The sequence below is a fragment of the Dendrobates tinctorius genome, unplaced genomic scaffold (assembly GCF_039654945.1).
Source record: "Dendrobates tinctorius isolate UK_male_01 unplaced genomic scaffold, ASM3965494v1 ptg000059l, whole genome shotgun sequence".
Taxonomy (NCBI): domain Eukaryota; kingdom Metazoa; phylum Chordata; class Amphibia; order Anura; family Dendrobatidae; genus Dendrobates; species Dendrobates tinctorius.
Window position 1 is genome coordinate 1,678,489 of NW_027361727.1, and position 19,196 is coordinate 1,697,684.

Below are 19,196 nucleotides of genomic sequence, written 5' to 3' on the forward strand. Positions count from 1 at the left end.
ACCATATTAGCATTTAGGATAAAAGTAGGAACGATCTCCCAAATCCCATAAAAGGCATAAGTTTACAATTCAGCTTACAGGAGCCCGTACAAATTAGATCTCTCCCCGATTGCCCCATATACAGATACGTACAAAATTGGCCAAGCGCTCCTGTGTTTTCTATGAAAGATTCACTGCCAAAAATCACCTGGCAGCGGCTTATCGAACTGCCAAAACAGAAGGATTCGGCGATAGATCGTTTGGTTAGAGGTCATTCATTTGAACCTTCTGTTCAATGACAATCTGTAGACATTCAGGAGGCCCTTGAGGGTTCTAAGACACTATTTTGGTATGTGCCCATGATTTTTTTTTTTTTTTTTGGGAGGTGGGAAAAAAAAAAAAAAAAAAGGCAGCTTTTCAAAGATGCTTCTTGAAGCATTTTTCTTTTGCCTTATCTCACTGGTTTTCTGAACGCCATACCAGTGACTTGTATTGTGAAGAATAGAGCATCTTCAGAAAAGAAGATGCCCGAGATTCAGGTCACTTCTTGTAACCACTGGGCATCTTTGGAATCGTGATGCGGTTAAATAGAGAATTGCATATGTTCATTCTTTTGAGCATATTAGTTTGCACTTTTCAGGTGGGTTTCAGGAGGAAACATGCTTGGGAGGGAAAAAAAAAAAAATTAAAAAAAGAAAATAAACGGTGTGCACATGGCGTTAGAGGAAAGAAGTCTGACTTATAATGCAGGAAACTCAGATTAAGTGGGTTTTTTTTTTTTTTTTAGATGTACTCATGTTGTGTGAGCAGGCAGTAGAGCATACCCAATCTGCACTGCCTGCATCACTAATCTAGGAGGCACTCCACGGTTACACTTAATATCAGTCTTCAAAGACATTGGCCCATTTTTTTTTTTTTTTCCGGATAGTTGCGAGTCCACAAGTCACTAGGTTTCCCATTATTAAACATGGCAAGCACTGGACAAAGATCTATTGCATTGGAAACAGAAAAGATATTTGTATTTAAAAAAAAAAAAAAAAAAGACCCCATAATTGCCTACAGGAGCTGTATACACCTATAGGTTTATATCTTGGAGAAAGAAGTGGCAGCAGGTCTACAACTAAATGCCAAATGTATGCAGCATAAGCTGAACCCGTTCTTCTGCATCTGAAAGCACAAAGTCCCTGGCAACCCTTGTAGAATGAATCAGCAACAATGTATCGATCTCTGCTACACTGTAATTAGTCTCCAGCAAATGGATAACTCCAATCATGAAGAGATAAACTGAAGAGAGGACTCCGACAGTACCACATGGATATTGTGCTGAATACGCACGCTCTAAAACAAGCCAAAAGATAAAAATAAAGAAATAAAAATTATAATACTATATAACATACAGTACATACATACCATAGATAGCTCTGGCAAAAATTAAGAGACCACTGCAAATTTCAGTTTGTCTGATTTTTCTCTTTATAGGTATTTTTGAGTAAAATGTAAGTTGCTCTTTTATTCCATAAACTACTGACGTCTCCGAATTTCCAAGCAATAAATTTTGTATTTATTTTCAGAAAATGAGAAATGGTCAAAATAACAAAAAAAACGCAGAGTGCTTGCAGACCTCAAATAATGCTAAGAAAACAAGTTCATAATCATTTAGAAACAACAATACTAATGTTGTAACTCAGGAAGAGTTCAGAAATCAATATTTTGTGGAATAACCATGATTATTAATCACAGCTTTCCTGCGTCTTGGCTGCTTTCCACCAGTCTTTCACACTGCTTCTGGGTGACCTTATGCCACTCCTGGTACAATAATGTAAGCAGTTCTTCTTTGTTTGATGGCTTGTGACTATCCATCTTCCTCTTGATTACATTCCAGAGGTTTTCATTGGGGTTCAGGTCTGGAGATTGGGCTGGCCATGACAGGGTTTTGATGTGGTGGTCCTTCATCCACACATTGATTGACCTAGCTGCGTGGCATGGCGCATTGTCCCGCTGGAAAAACCAGTCCTCAGAGTTGGGGAACATTGCCTGAGCAGAAGGAATCAACTGTTTTTCCAGGATAACCTTGTATGCGGCTTGATTCATACGTCCTTAGCAAAAGATTAACCTGCCCAGTTCCTGCCTTGCTGAAGCATCCCCAGATCATCACCAATCCTCCACCAAATTTCACAGTGGGTGGAAGACACTGTGGCTTGTACACCTCTCCAGGTCTACGTCTAACCATTAGACCAGGTGTTGGGCAAAGCTGAAAATTAGAGTCATCAGAGAAGATTACCTTACTCCAGTTCTCTACGGTCCAATCCTTATGGTCTTTGCCAAACTTCAGCCTGGCTCTCCTATGCTTCTCATTGATGAAAGGCTTTTCTCTAGCTTTACATGACTTGAGCCCTGCCTCTAGGAGCCTGTTACGAACTGTTCTTGCCGTGCACATCACCCCAGCTGCCATTTGCCATTCCTTTTGTAGGTCACTTGATGTCATCCTGCAGTTGCTGAGTGACATTCGAATAGGATGACTGTCATCCCGGTCAGTGGAGAGTCGTTTTCGCCCTCTGCCGGTCTGTAGCTTTAACAATCACAAACGAAACGCAATGCAAAAAAAGTCCAAAAATACTTTTATAGAAAAGTGAAAAATCTTTATTTAGGACAAACAAGTAAGCAGCATAAACAGGCTAAAAAGTGACAATGTCTGTAAAAATAGCGGTGGAGAAGTGGGGAATGACTCCAAAGGTTTATAGTATCACAATTGTATGTAAAAGCCTATATACATGGCCAGCAAATGAGTTATATAGAGTACATACAGCAATGACCCTGATCACTTCCACTAGGGCCCATATACAACATGGCAAATGCATTAAGATAAATAAATGGTGACTAGCAGGCTGTTTTGTAAATTGTGATCAAATAGACCAGCATTAAGTAACAGATGGCTGTATAACTAATAACCAGACTGTCAGTCACCACAGTATATAGGTGAAACAGACCTGTTATCATAGTAGATGAATAGACCCCGTGGAAAAAAAATGGCCACAAAAGGACCTATACACATATTGGAAACAAGTGTTCAATGAGTGGCCATGGTCACTGCTAGCCCGACCCCCCCTGAGGAAGGAATTGTTCCGAAACGCTCGTTGGGGTTACTGGTGGGCTGTGTGGAGTCTCCAATTTTGGTATGTGACCTTTCCTTTGCAGCAGTGACCATGGCCACTCATTGAACACTTGTTTCCAATATGTGTATAGGTCCTTTGTGGCCTTTTTTTTTTTTTTTCCACAGGGTCCATTCATCTACTATGATGACAGGTCTGTTTGACCTATATACTGTGGTGACTGACAGTCTGGTTATTAGCTATACATCCATCTGTTACTTAATGCTGGTCTATTTGACCACAATTTACAAAACAGCCTGCTAGTCAACATTTATTTATCTTAATGCATTCACCATGTTGTATATGGGCCCTAGTGGAAGTGATCAGGGTCATTGCTGTATGTACTCTATATAACTCATTCGCTGGCCATGTATATAGGCATTTGCATACAATTGTGATACTATAAGCCCTTGGAGTCATCCCCCACTTCTACACCGCTATTTTTACAAACATTGTTTGTCACTTTTTAACCTGTTTATGCTGCTTACCTGTTAGTCCTAAATAAAGATTTTTTACTTTTCTATAAAAGTATTATTTTTGGACTTTTTTTGCATTGGGTTTCGTTTGTGGTTGTTTTAGTTGATTTGCAGTGTGTCCTACACTGTCCTAAACCTTAGGCTACTTTCACACTTGCTTTTTTTTTGCAGCACGTTTTTCCCGCAAAAAAACGCATGGAAAAAACGCATACAAATGCTGCGTTTTTTTCAAGCATTTTTATGCGCATGCATGAAAAACGCAGCGTTTTTATGCCTTTGTATGCGTTACCGCGTTTGCGTTTTTTTCCAACATTAGTTGGCCTCACCAAAAAAAAAAAAAATATCAAGATAGGGTTAGGATTAACACTAACCCAAACCATGACTTTACTAACCCTAAACCAAACCATACTAACCCTAACCCTTAACCAAACCCTACTAACCCAAACCCTAAACCCTAACTAACCCTAAACCCTAACCCTTAACCAAACCATACTAACCCTAACCCCTAATTTCCATTGTCTAACCAATGGTCAAACACATATGCACACCCATAGACTTACAATGGGTGTCTTGCTGTAAAAAAAACGCATTGCGCGCGCATGCGGTTTTTTTGAGGTAAGTCGGACGCCCAAAAAATGCAACAGGATGCATTTTGTGCGCCCAAGCGCACACCACAAAAAAACCCATGCGCGTAAAAACGCATACAAACGCATGTGTATGCGCACATAAGCGCATCCCATGCAAAATATAGGGAAAAAAAGCGCATGCATTTTTTAGCGTTAAAATACAGCGCAAAAAAACGCAAGTGTGAAACCAGCCTTAGCTGGACCAATAATGTATATTATATTTATCATCTCGTATGATTTAATTATGATTTTGTAGCTTTTTGTGTTGTCAATTTGCTTCACGGTCTGTAGCTTTGTTGTCCCTAATGTCTGCTGCTTGACCTTGTTGTAATGGACTACCTTCTTATAAATTTTAAGGATGGAGGCAACATGACGCTCACTGTATCCCTCTACTAGTAAAGCCAGAATTGCGCCCTTCTTTTCCTCACTCAAGTCTTTTCTTTTCAACTCCTTTGGCATGGTTAAAAGTTATTTTTTCATTCCAATTACTTTTGGGATAGTACTAGCACTTGTTTTGTCATCCAGCTTGTCCTATTGCAAGAAGATTGTGAACACCACAGCAGGTTTTTTTTTTATATTTTTCCTCATTAAATAAGATTTGGTTCAGGTGATCACAATAAGTAGAATGAGGTGTCCTCTGGTTGGAATTCAACTGACACTGGAATGGCTGCCAGACATGGAGAGAAGCTGATTTGTATAAAACTGCGCAGTGGTCTCTTAATTTTTGCCAGAGGTGTGTGTGTGTGTGTGTATGTATATATATATATATATATATATATATATATATATATATATATATATATATATATATATATATCTCTATCTAGATAGAGAGAGAAAGAAAGAAAAAGACGAAGTATGAAAACGTATAAGTGAAATATTTACATAAATATTATTTTTCTGCATTACAGACATATCAGTCAGAATATGGTGGCATCATGAATGTTGGCGATTCATAGCAAGGTTTTTAGGGATATGCGGACCAATTCCAACATCCAAAGGTCAGCAAGAGCCACTGATAGTGTTGTCACACGATAGATTATTGCAAGATAAAAAAAAAAAAAAAAAAAAAAAAAAAAAAAAGCGAGAGGCAACAAGGACTTGGCTCCTTATCTGTACAGTATTTATCTATATTATGCTATGAAATGAATCTTATATCATTTAAAGCAGGAATCCCAGGAAAAACCTTCACCTTGCTAAGCAATCCCCAAAGATAACAACATTCTCATTCATTACAGACACTAGAGCAATATCACTAGTTATATTCTTGTAGTGAAAAAATGAAAAAAAAAGCAGCACAAAAAAAAAAAGAAAGAAAAAAGTGGGGGCACGCTTCCAGGCATATACCAAACCTCAGAACTATCCATCAAAAATGAAAGCAGCACTCCATGGAGACTTCAATATGAATGATGTTTATTAGCCCATCCAGCTATGTGCCCATACAGCGCGACATTTCGGTCCAAAGAGGGTACGGACCTTTCTCAAGTACTATGGATAGTTATATTCTTGTACATAGGAGCAGTATTATACAGTTGTGCTGTATAGCATACCCCGGCAAAATTTTTGCCTTCTTGTCCTTATTTTTTCCAGAGAATATGAATGATAACACCAAACCTTTTTCTCCACTCATGGTTAGTGGTTGGGTGAAGCCAGCAGAACCTTCTATTTGTTGTGCTATAGCCAATGACAGGTCGACTTGGCCTTGAGTTTTGGATTGTTGTTATGTTGGAACGTCCAAGTACGTCCCATGCGCAGCTTCCGTGCGGATTGCAAGTTTGCCTCCAGTATTTGCTGATAACGTGCTGCATTCATCTTTGACCAAGTTTCCTGTGCCTTTACAGCTCACACATCTCCAAATCATCAGGGATCCACCTCCGTGCTTTACAGTAGGAATGGTGTTCCTTTCATCATAGGCCTTGTTGACCTCTCTCCAAATGTAACGTTTATGGTTTTGGCCAAAAAGTTCAATTTTGGGCTCATCACTCCAAATTACATTGTCCAGGAGTTTTGAGGCTTGTCTCTGTGCTGTTTTGTGTATTGTAGGTGAGATACTTTGTGGCATTTGGGCAGTAATGGCTTTCTTCTGGTGACTCGACCATGCAGCCTATTTTTCTTCAAGTACCTCCTTATTGTGCATCTTGAAACAGCCACACTGGTAGTTTTCAGTGAGTCCAGTATTTCAGCTGATGTTATATGTGGGTTTTTCTTTGCATCCCGAACAATTTTCCTGGCAGTTGTGGACAAAATCTTTGTTGGTCTACTTGACCGTGGTTTTGTTTTTACAGAACCCCTGATTTTCCAATTGTTATTCACAGTTTGAACGCTTCTGCCTGACATCAATTCCTTTTGTATCCCTTTCCTGTTTTGTACAGTTCAGCTATCTTTTCCTGTAGATCCGTTGACAATTCTTTTGCTTTCCCCATGACTCACAATTCAGAAACATCAGTGGCTGGATGAAAGATGCAAGAGTCTGTCTGGATCCCAGAAACTCACTCAGCTTTTATGCACACACCGATTACAAGCAAACAGGTCACAGGTGAGGATGTTACCTTTAGTAGCCAGTCAAACCCATTTGTGTCAGCTTCTGTGCATGTTATCAGGCCAAAATCACCAGGGTGTGTGAACTTTTGATCAGGGTCATTTGGATGTTGTGTTGTCATTATGATTTAAAAAAAATAGAAAAAACACAGTAGTTTGACAATAAATGGTTTCATCCAACTACTAACCATGAGTGGAGAAAAAGATTTGGTGTGATCATTTATATTCTCTGAAAAAAAAGGCCAAGAAAGCAAAAATTCTGTGAGCTATGTAAACTTTTGAGCACTATTGTGGTAGTTATATTCTTGCACATTGGGGCAGTATTAGAGTTACATTCTTGTATAAAGATGCAATATTATAATTTATTTTGTATTACATTATATGTTGTATTTTACAGTATTTCTTTACAATTTTGTAGATGGTTCTTTGCCCAGGAGTAAACCTGGTTCCAGCATATTATAGGCAGTAAAATGTATTGTGGCCAGAACAACATTACGTAATCTGCTAATCCGGCAAATTGATTTATGTAAAACATTAACCACAATACTGGGATTTATGGGTTTGCTTGGTAAAGACGATTATTTTTATTGTCCTCCTTTCTGCCGCAGACAGTGACACAGGAGAGGACGGCACCTCTTTCGGCTTCATAAAGTCCTTATAATATGGATGTGCATACAACTATTTCACTTGGATAAATGACAGCAGAGGTTTCACTAGAAACTTCATGAAATGTTCCAGACAACCGATTAGGGAAAATGGGGCCAAATATGAGCAAGCAAAAAACACATCTCATAAAAACGCTCATCATTGCTGACTCCAGACGGCAATTCTCCAGAATAGTCAGCAGATATTTTACTTCTACTGTAGTTACAACCACAGGGGAAACAAGCATCTGACCGGGACATCATCAGCCCACGCCGACAGATCCATCACGAGGGTGGTGATTACAACAAAGTAGTCGTACTTGGAAGGACGGCCGGTATAACTGAACTCCTAGTGAACAATGGATACATATTTTGCTGAAGGTCCCAGCGACATTACTACTTTTCCTCTGCCTTGCTCCATTATGCTATTTATTCCCTCCAATAAAAGAAGTTATTTGAGTAATTGATATAAAGTAAATACTTAGAATACCTGGTGGAGTACAACTTTGTCTAGGCAGTCTTGTGGCTGAGAAATCTTATATTCTTTTCTTATGCTAATGATTTCTTCCAGGCTCCAGGGTGAGCGATGCCTGGAGAAATCCCTGCCTCCTGTCTTCATTGGAATACTTACCCCCTCCAATGAGCGTCAGTTACGGCCCTGTAATTCCACGCCTGCGCCCTGCTCTCCCTCAGAAACATATGCCTCATCCTCCCTTCTGTGGGCGTTGTATTTAGGGATCTTCTGCGCAGGCGATTCACTGTGACCTGCCCCGGTGTGCGCGCCGATAAAATGCTCTCCCCACTTCCTCCCTGTATAGTCATCACTAGGAATCAAGTGTAAACAGCAATGACTGTGCATGGAGGAAGTGAGGAAAGCACCTTATCAACGCGCATACCGGAGGTCAGTTCAGCGGAAGTCGACGGCGCCTGCGCAGAAGATCCCTGAATGCACTGCCCATAGAAGGGAGGAAAAGGTATGGATTTTTCAGGGAGTGCAGGCGCGGGATTCCGGGGCCATAACAGACGCTGATGGGAGGGGGCAAGTATTACAATGAAGACAGGAGGCAGGGATTTCATTCAGGCACCGCATGCCTTGGAGCCTGGAAGAAATCAATAGCATAATGGAAGAAAAAAAAAAAAAAAAAAAAAAAAAAAAGGATCCTGGGAAAAGTTTAGGAATTGCTACCACTTTCTACAAGGCCTCCTGATTTCAGAGGCTCAAAAGTAACTGGACAAATTAATTTTACCACAAATAAAATGTTCATTATTAATACTTTGTAGATAATCCTTTGCAGCAATGACGGCCTGAGGTCTGAAGGCCATGGACGTCACCATCGCTGGTTTCCTCCTTGGTGAAGCTTTGCTGCCTTTACTGCAGCTGACTCCAGTTCTCGCTTGTTTTTGGGCCTTTCTGCAGGTTGTCTTCAGCCTGTGAAATTCTGCCAGATGGGCTGGGATCTGGTGACTGACGCCGCCATTAAAAGAACAGATTCCGGTGTTGCTTTCGCAGGATGTTTTGAGTCATTGTCCACCTGTCCTGTGAAGCGTCGTCCTATCATCCTTGCTGCATTTGGCTGAATATGAGCATAAAGTATCGCCCTGTACACACAGGATTCATCCGGCTGCTTCTGTCTTCAGTCACATCATCAATAACCACTAGTGACTCGGTGCCATTGGAAGCCATGCATGCCCGCGCCATCACGCTACCTCCATCATGAGTTACATAGAATGCGCTGGTCTTTGGATTGTGAGCCGCGTCAAGCCTTCTCCACACTTTCTCCTGCTCATCATTCTGGTACAGGTTGATCTTAGTTTTACTTTTCCAGAACTGGGCGGCTTCTTTAGATTTATTTTTTTGCAAAATATAATCCAGCCTATTTTTCAGGCTTATTAATGGTTTGCACCTTGTGGTGAACCCTCTGTATTTGATCTTCTGAAGTCTTCTCTTTATGGTAGACTTAGATACTGAGTCATCTTCATCCAGTGGAGAGTAATCTACACTTGGGTGGATATTGTAAAGGAGTTTTTCTTCACCATGATAAGGATTCTGTGATCATCCATCAGTGTTTTCTGTGGACAACCAGGCCTTCTTGAGTTCCCAAGCTCACCTATGCATTTTTTTTTTTTTTTTTTTTTTTTTTTTATTAAGACTGTACCAAATTTTTGTTTTGGCCACTCCTAACACTTCTGCTGTCTTTAATTGATTTCTTTTTTTTTTTCCCAGACTAAGGATGGTCTATATCTCTTCCATTGAGCATCTTTGACTGCATGTTGTGGGTTCACAGCAGCTTCCAGATGCAAATGCCACACCTGGAATTAGCTCCAGAAGCTTTACTTGCTAAATTGATGATGACTTACGAGAGAAAATAGCATTAAAAAAAAACAAAAAAAAACTTTTGAGATAATTGTCCAATTACTTTTGGTTCCTTTAAAAAGAGGCAGCCACATATTAGGCTAAGTGCACACGTACCGGAACTCTCGCGGAAATTACCGCGAGAATTCCGGAATTCCAGTCAGCGGGGAAAAAAAAAAAAAAAAAAAAAAAAAAAAAAAATAAAAAAAAAAAAAATCGCATTTTAAAACTAGCATTTTGCAAGCGTATTTAGCTTGCAAAATGCTAGCGTTCTCCAAGCGATCTGTAGCATCGCTTGGAGAACTGATTGACAGGTTGGTAACACTCGTCAAACATAGTGTTTGACAAGTGTGACCAACTTTTTTACTACTGAGGCTGCCTATGCGGCATCAATAGTAAAAGATAGAATGTAAAAAAAAAAAATTAAAAATGGTGTTATTCTTACCCTCCGACGTCCCGTGCATCCGTTCCCAGTAATCCTTTGCGAAAATGCCCGCGATGACGTCAGTTCTCACGGGATCGCGACGTCTTGCAGTAATTCGCGATGACGTCGCGCGAATGACCGCGAGACTTCGCGATCCCGCGAGAACGGACGCCATTGCAGGCATTTTCGCAAAGGACTACTGGGAACGAGAGCGTGGAGAGAAGCGGGAAGGCTGCGCGGGACGCCGGAAGGTGAGAATAACAATATTTTTTATTTTTAAATTCTATTTTTTACAGGGATATGGTACCCAAAGCCCAGAGGACAGTCTCCTCTCCTCCTCCGGACCGTGGGTACCATCCGCAAATGTTCTGCTTACTTTCCGCATGCGGAAAGTAAGCGGAACAATGCATTCCTATGGGTGCGGGATCGCCGCGATTCCGCAAATTAATGAGCATGCTGCGGTTTTTACCGCAAAGCGATTCCGCCGCGGTAAAAACCGCAGCATTAGTACAGCATTGCGGAATCCCATAGGAATGCATGGGATGCTTATTTTTCGCGTTTTCGCGGCAAAATCGCGCGGTTAAAACCGCCGCAGAAACGCGAAAAAAACGCCACGTGTGAACTCAGCCTTAAAGAGCTGTAATTCCTAAACATTGACTACAAATAGGATATGAATGCACTAAAATTAAAGCTGAGTGTCAAGCACTTTAAGCCCAGATTGATTGTATAACTGGATCTTGAATATGTTTTGCTAGACAGCTAAAATGCCAAAACTTGTGTCACGGTTCAAATATTTCTAGACCCAACCGTACGTTCAGATGTCCAAATGCATCTTCGTGCGTAAACAGACCACCAAGGAACGCAGACCAATAATGGCACAATACAGACAAATATGCATCGGTCGATTCCAATCTGCAGGAGAGAGCTGCCTATTGAACTCAATGGTGCACAAATCAAAAAGTGTAGAACATGTGAACATTATCCATAGGTCATCCATTTTTCATGGATCTGTTTTAGAAATGCACACAGGAAGAAGAGCTCAACCTTTTTTTTTTTTTTTTTTGAAGATTTTAACACAAGTAAGGCAGCTCAGCTCCTATTGAGGGGAATGTGATCTGCAATAGAAAGGCCACTATAAGATGTACAAAGCTGCGCTGTTCCGGCTCCGCACATTGTGTACTTCTGGCAGCCGGAGGGCATGCTTACAGCAGCTCCTCGGTGGGGTTGTCGGACGCCCACAATCTGATATTGATGAACTAACCGAAAATGATACACCATCAATATTTAAACCCTGGACGGCCCGTTTATACACTGCCTTAGTAACAGTGATGATATAAAGCACGGATTCTGTATCCCGTGCATAAGCCTCACAGAGAACAGATGCGGCTCACGCTTTTTACGAAGCACAATGATCGCCGAGACGTCTTATATTTCCCCTGCTTCCTGCACAATCACAGGAGGAGCGACACTCGTGTGTTCTCATTGTTAACATCACTGCAAAACATGAAAAACGAGACCAGGACTCTGCCTGACAAGTTCTACGGAAAAAAACATGTCTCCCCCCCCCCCCCCCCCCGACAACGTCACAAACAGATTCCTGAAAATCGAGGAACGTGCATAAACCTGCAGTATACGATGAGCTACTATAGACTAAACCAGGAGTGAAGTGGAGTGACATGGGAAGAGAACACATGTTAAAGGGATTTTTCACCAGAGAGGACAATTTTTAATTTTCTTTTACTTAAAGCACCAGTCCAGCATTTTTTTTTTTTATTGCACTGCTGAACCAGTGCTTTAAATGCAATTCTCCGGCCTCTTATCTTATACTCACCTGCCGCCGCCGTCATCCTTTTCCAGCATCTCTCCAAATTGCTCTCTGGCAAAAAGTGACCTGTCAGCACCTCCAGACGTCACGATTCAATCCATCTCTACGAGAGCATTGTTCTGACCTCGTTCTGGCGCTCATAGACTTGCATTGAGCTCTTGAGATGCAAGTTCTAACGTCCACCCAGTCAGAAGTTATGGGAAGATGGCGCCGCAGGACCAGCGGCGTCAATAAAAGGTGAAGCCACTAGAAGGCGAATATAAGAATGAGGGCTTACATTTAAGACGCCACTCCAGCGATGCTTTAAAAAAAAAAAAATGCATATTTTGGTGGCTGACTTGTCATAAGTATACAAGTATTTTTAAGTATGTATTGTAATAATAAAAAGTGGATAATAATTGCATATAGATTAGGAAGCAGGAGCTGCAAACTACATGGAATGATAGGGATACATATTACATAGTTACTCTATACTGACAGGTACAGTTGCTTCTCACAAAACCAGAATATCATTAAGTTATTTTCAGCTCTTCAATACAAAAGGTGAATATTATATAGAGTCACTACACACAGAGTGATCTATGTTATGTGTTTATTTCTGTTAATGTTGATGATTATGGCTTACAGCCAATGAAAACCCAAAAGTCTTTATCTCAGTAAATTAGAACAAACGACTGTAAAGGCTTCCCAAGTGTTTAATAAGGTTCATTAGCCTGTTTCAGGAGGGGGGGGCATGAGTCACAAGGAGTGGACTGCTGCTGGAGTCATTGCTTCACACCACACACAGACGTATCCAGGACATGGGCTACAAGTGTCGCATTCCTTGTGTCAGCCACTCATGACCAGTAGACAACGTCAGAAGTGTCTTACCTGGGCCAAGGAGAAAAAGAACTGGACTGTTGTCAGTGGTCCAAGGTGTTGTTCTCAGATGGAAGTAAATTTTGCATTTCATTTGGAAATCAAGGTCCCAGAGTCTGGAGGAAGAGCGGAGAGGCCACAATCCAAGCTGCTGGAGGTCTAGTGTGAAGTCTCCACAATCAGTGATAGTTTGGGGAGCCATGTCATCTGCTGGTGTAGGTCCACTGTGTTTTATCAAGACCAAAGTCAGCACAGCCGTCTATCAGGACATTTTTGCTTCCCTCTGCTGACAAGCTTTTTGGAGATGGAAATGTCATTCTCCAGCAGGACTTGGCCCCTGTCCACACTGCCAAAAGTACCAATAACTGGTGTACAAACAGTATCACTGTGCTTGATTGTCTGCAAACTTGCCTGACCTTAACCCCATAGAGAATCTATGGAGTATTGTCAAGAGGAAGATGAGAGACACCAGACCCAGCAATGCAGACGAGCTGAAGGCTGCAATCAAAGCAACCTGGGTTTCCATAACACCTCAGCAGTGCCACAGGCTGATCGCCTCCATGCCACGCCGCATTGATGCAGTAATTGATATAAAAGGAGCCCCGACCAAGTATTGACGGCATTTACTGAACATACATTTCAGTAGGCCAACAATTCGGACTTTACAATCATTTTTCAAGCTGGTGTTATAAAGTATTCTAATTTACTGAGATAATGACTGTTGGGATTTCATTGGCCGTAAGCCATAATCATCAACATTAACAGAAATAAACATGTGAAATAGATCACTCTGTGTGTAATGACTCTAATATACGAGTTTCACTTTTTGTATTGAAGAACTCACTGAAATAAATTAACTTTTTGATCATATTCTGATTTTGTAAGAAGCACCTGTATAATCACAGAAGAGCAGTGCGAAGTAAAACACAGCAGAGAGTTGAAAGTGTAAAAATAACCAAACAACACCCTGCATAGCTGGTAGGTATAGAAACTATTTAAAAAAAAAAAAAAAAAAAAAAAAAAAGGGAAAGAACCAGTCGAGGTTTGCATTTACCTTTGTGCAGCGCTTTTGTGTTTGCTGGCTATTTGGCGTATACTTTGGGTGTTGCCGCACTCCCTGCTCTTTGCCGAGTTTTAGTTTATAGCCCTGTGTAGTAGAAGATTTGGGGGCATGTATTAATCCCATACGCCCTCTGGTATATTACTTCTTATCTACGCTCTTTGTGGCTCATTTTGGGGTTGTGTTGCATCACTTGGTTTACATTTACCTTTTTCAATGATTTCTATTCTTAGCAGATATTTTGTGTATATTTTCGGCATTTTTACACTTCCTGCTCTTTGCTGGGTTTTACGTCACTCTGCCCTTTTAGAATATACCTGTCGGTATAGATTAATTATTTACTATGTATTAGTACGCATCCATGTAGCCCGCAGCTCATGTTTCCGGGTGGATGGACCCACAGTATGATCCAGACTTTTTTTTAATTTAGATTAAAAAAAAAAAAAAAAAAACAATTTTGTAATTTATACAAGTATTTATTTTACATTTACTATCCTATGGTGTTCAATATTTGCATGAATTTATCAGTAACAAGTATAAATTTAATAGACTTGTGTGAAGGCTCCAATAGGTTGGCCACAGTCTGAGAAAGGAGAATCCATCATGGAGCTCGTTCACAAAGTGGAGTTAGTGTTCGTTAACGTGACTGACTGCTCGTGTATATTTTCGGCCCGAGTGCGATCCAGCGAAACACTGAATGGCACTTGGCCCAATGTTTCTCTATGGGACACACGTCCACGATTTGCATCTGTAAATCAGATCACACTCGGGTCATGCAAGTCAAGGTGTCAGTCAAAAATAAAATCGGACCACGTCACAGCCGAGTGCAGTCCGATTTGCATAAAACATAGAATGGAGAATTTTTTTTCCAGCTTCACATCTGAGAAAATCGGATCAGAGTGCGATTACCGTGGCACAGTTGGACTGTTGATGGATGAGGACAAAGGAAAAAAAATATATATATTGATCGTGTCACACTAGCCTAAATCTGAGTGTTTTCTGAGCGCTCCTCATGTCAGACTCAGTACATGCGTGAACAGACGACTGCTCCCCCCATAAGATCTGGATACTATGCTCCTGAAATACTCTGTGCTGCTGTTTATGTGTCGCCCTCCCAGGGCTGTGGGGTACTCGGTACCGGACCGGTGTCAGGGGGATGTGTCACAGCAGCAGTGACCCGGTCCGTGGCCCTGGGCACCCAAATCAATGGTGGTTTTGCGATGTAGTTTATATGGATGGTTAGTGACGCCACCTGTGGTGTTTGGCAAGTGAGATGTTAGGCTGACGCTGCATGCAGATCCGCTGGGACTGATGGTATAGTGCAGCAATGGTGTAAAAGCTCCCCACAGGTGAAGCTGTAGTCCCAGGGCAGTGTAGATGTGACTTGGTAAGGGGATGTAGCAGTGCCGACAGAGTAGGAAGCAGACAAGACACAGCGGGGTGCAATTTCTGTACCTTTACTTAATAACTGCAGTCCAGGGTCCTGATTACAGATAGTAACGGAGTAGGCTAGCCTGGAAGCAGCTCAGGGATTCTCTCTCACAGACGGGCTGTGCAGTCTCCTTCCTAGCGCCTTGTGGGGTTAAGCACTCCAGTACTTAGTTACTCTAGAGTTCCTCCTGTCAGATGTTCCTAGAACCTCACTTGCACGGCAGACAGCTGTAGCCTCTCTCGGGGACTCTCCTCTTCTGAGTCCCGGCTCTCTATCCAAGCTGCTGTTGTGCCTCAAGTCTTAATGGGAGCAGGGCATTTACAGCCTCCTACTCCTCTGGTATCTGTTAGTATCCGTACAACCGTGGAGACCAGGCTCCAGTTCATGCGCTCTCAAGCTGAGGGAGCTCTCCTTCCTAGCTCAACCTCCAGCTTCTCTCTCCATGTCTGCACACTTCACCCTCCGCAGAGTAACTGACCACTCCTTCCTCTTGGCCCTCAGAGAGCACTCATCGCCTTAATCCTGGCTCAGAGTTCCCCCTGCTGGCCTGGAGTGGAACTATGTTGCATGCATGGATTGACTGCAAGAGAGACCCATCATTGCCTCCAAGCCTGGCACTACCCTCCCCTGGAGGAAGGCAAAGCCACTGTGGCGACCATACTCCTGGGGGCGCCACATTTACTTCCCATAACGCAGACTCCAAGCTGCTTTGCTCGTCCCCATCTCACTCGGCAACGTAGTTTTTAGGTTTTAAAATTTATGGTGAATAAACCACCTGGAAACATACAAATGAACGCATGGGCCATTAAGGTTGAATGAATAAGTGAATTCTACACACACACACACACCAGCTGTAGCTATGACTTAGCACATGGCCACTCACTAGTCACATACCCGGGGGCTGTGTTACCAAGTGATCTTGTTGCACACAACATACAGACTACACAGATGTCAGTCGGTATCTAACCGAGTGTGGGAACAACATGGCTGACAGATATCATCATGCACTTCCCAAAAATGTGCCTGGATCCAGGAAGGACCAGTAGAACAGGATTTTACTTTCCATGACTATACTGTCAATAGTGTTCCAGAACATCAGATCACGTATATATGACATGACACTATAAGTAGTATTGAATATGCAGCACCCACGGGTGCACTGACCCTCTGCCGCCCCGCTCCTTGTTTGCCCAGGTTACTCAGCGCTCCAGTAGTCATGGATACAGATTCTGAACCTGTTCTTACAAGTCACAAAACATAATACACCGGGATCAGGAGCCAGAAGCGAGAGAAACGCAGCTCAGCGGCATATTAGTAGTATGGTGCTGCGGTTATTAGGTTTCTGCATTGCAATAAAGAGCTGAAGAAAAAAAAAAAAAAAAAAAACCTGAAGGGAGGAGGAAACAGACAAGACAGATGTAACAATGTATCATTTCCATGTAACCATGGAGACCAGTCTGGCTTTTGCTACATGAAAATTGTAATAACTGAAGGTGATGACATTACAAGGCTTTTTCTTTTAAAGTGATACAGTTCTGGTAGGAAGAAACAGACTCCTATCCAAAATCCAAACAATATCTGCTCTATTGGACACCCATAAATTGCCACAATTGGGCACTTTTGTCCCCCCATTTAAAAGCAGCGGAGGTCATACGTGCGCCCCGCTGCACCAGTCACTTTCTATGGGGCTGCAGTTAACGGCCGCCCGCTGTAGCGACCCATCTTGGGTCATTCCCAGAGAGAATGAATGGAGCAGCTCGGTGTGTGACAGTCTGCCATCCCATTCACATTGGGGACCCCTGTTCTGGCAATTGGAGAGGGTCCGATCGCCTGCGGTTAGGTAATAAAGGGGTGTTCTGGTAAAAAGATGATATCACCTAACTACAGGCTACATGAGGTTGATGACGACGACTATCAGTCCCCACCTATCCACAGAATGGGGGACGTCAGGTCCCCAAATTAAAGTGGGGCGGAGGTGAAGCAAGGACTCCTCATTCATTCTCTACGGCAGCTTTGCTCAACTCCAGTCCTCAAGTATCTCACCAAGTCCAGGTTTACCTGTTTTTTTTGTTTTTTTTCTTTATTGAGCGGATCGGCCTTAAAATCCTTTTCAAAACCGCGTGTTATTCATTTCTATTGCTATGTGGAGTTTTTGGGCCGCTTTTCTTTCTGCTGGGAAACCAGGATTTTTAGCTTTATTTCATGCAATATTAATTCCAGAGTGAAAAATATGCCAATATCCACAAATAATAAAAAAAAAAAAAAAAAAAAGGAAAGGAAAGGAAAGCAGCAGCACTGTCAATCTGAAAGCACTGGTGCATGCCTCTGACCCAGCCGTCACCAACAATCAGCAAATATGGAGAGCGAGGCCGCAGGTCCAGCGATAGGAACCTTTGATTAACCCACGAGACGCTTCAGCTCCGTGCTTGAGAAAAGCTCTCTGGAGGTGAAACGTTGGATGGGCTCATCTCTCCGGATGTGTGGCCTAACTCTCCGTATTTATTCATAACCAATAAATAAAATTATTTAATAATAAATGAAAATAAACTTCCTCTTGAAGTTAAATATTTTTTTTTTTTTAGGTGTAAGACAAATAAAGAACACTTTTTATTTTATTTTGTAACATGTCCCGGTCTCCTCTTTGCTGGAGAATGGCAACAATTTCTATTTCTGGAATGTTTATTGGCAAGAAATTCTTTCAGACAGCTGTCTGCACACGCTCAGAGAGAAAGCTGCGTCCAGCACACAACCAACTACCACCACGACCACCATCTTATGGTCGTACTAGCTACTGCTGATGATCTGATATGCACAGTGCAATAGTCCATAATGTGGGGTCCGGGGCTCACAGCTCCAGCAGCAATAAACTTTAACCCCATGTGACCCAGCGAGTTCTCCAGTTATCACAACTCCCCCAATTCTAAAAATACTACCATTACACAGCAAAGGGCGTTCCTTTCCGGTTGAGAAAAAAAAAAAAAAAAAAATGAAATAACTCTCAAACTACATCTGTAGTTGGGGGTTTTCACGCGCTTACTGTATGTTGCAATCTTCATATTTAGCATTTTGTCATTTTTTTTTTTTTGGTAGAAAAAGTTTTAGAAAATGACTGAAGAAATAATCCACCCATTCACAGGGAGAGTAACAAGACGGCTGGATTCGGAGGTTACACTTCTGTTTTTCGCTTCCCGTTTTTCCCCCCCACCAGTTCATCGACTAAAATATAAGTTTCTCAGTGGTTAGTGACAGACGAAATTTTGGCCTTTTGTGAAGAATTGGGGCAGAATTAGGAACGTGCTTGTACCTAAGCTTCAAGGAAATCCGCCAGTTGAAAATGGTATCTGATCTGCAGGCAGGAGGAGTTCATCAGGTGGACAGACTTTTTTTTTTTTTTTTTTTTTTTTATGTGAAAAGATTCAAGAAAAATAACATTTAATGCACAGGAGTCCAGTGGGTGGTGCTATACAGTGACTGACAGCTCTCACTTTGCATGTAGTCATACAGGGAAGACTGTCAATCACTGAGTAGGGCTGCCCACTGGACTAGTGTACAATCACCAGGAAATAAAACGCAAGCTAGGCCACGTTCGATATTTCACATCAGTATTTGCAAGACAAAATCAGGAGTGGGTGGAAAATAAACAAACAAACAAAAAAAAAAAAAAAAAGACGTGGTGACGTGTTTCTATCATACTTTTCCTTTGATTGTTCCATTCCTCATTTTGACTTACAAATACTGAGTGTGTGAACATGGCCTTAGGGCACATTCATTTGTCCTTATAACACGGACGAGGATTGCATCGCATTGCTCTGCATCTCACCTGACCTGAACA

At 41.9% G+C, this 19,196-nt stretch overlaps 1 protein-coding gene across 9 annotated transcripts in view; it reads right to left on the reverse strand.

Annotated features, from left to right (window-relative positions):
• The window catches only part of ANO5 (anoctamin 5), a 95,051-nt gene that overhangs the window by 67,217 nt on the left and 8,638 nt on the right, over window positions 1-19,196 (reverse strand). For 4 of the 9 annotated variants that reach the window (XM_073578287.1, XM_073578285.1, XM_073578286.1 and 1 more), the window contains exon 1: window positions 12,885-13,816. The exons of 4 other annotated variants lie outside the window; for them this stretch is intronic. In XM_073578287.1, the coding sequence (XP_073434388.1) occupies window positions 12,885-13,074 (190 nt within the window). In that variant the 5' untranslated portion in view covers window positions 13,075-13,816. Of the gene's footprint in view, window positions 1-12,884; window positions 13,817-19,196 lie in introns of those variants that run through there. One more of the 9 variants, XM_073578284.1, reaches the window with a different exon arrangement.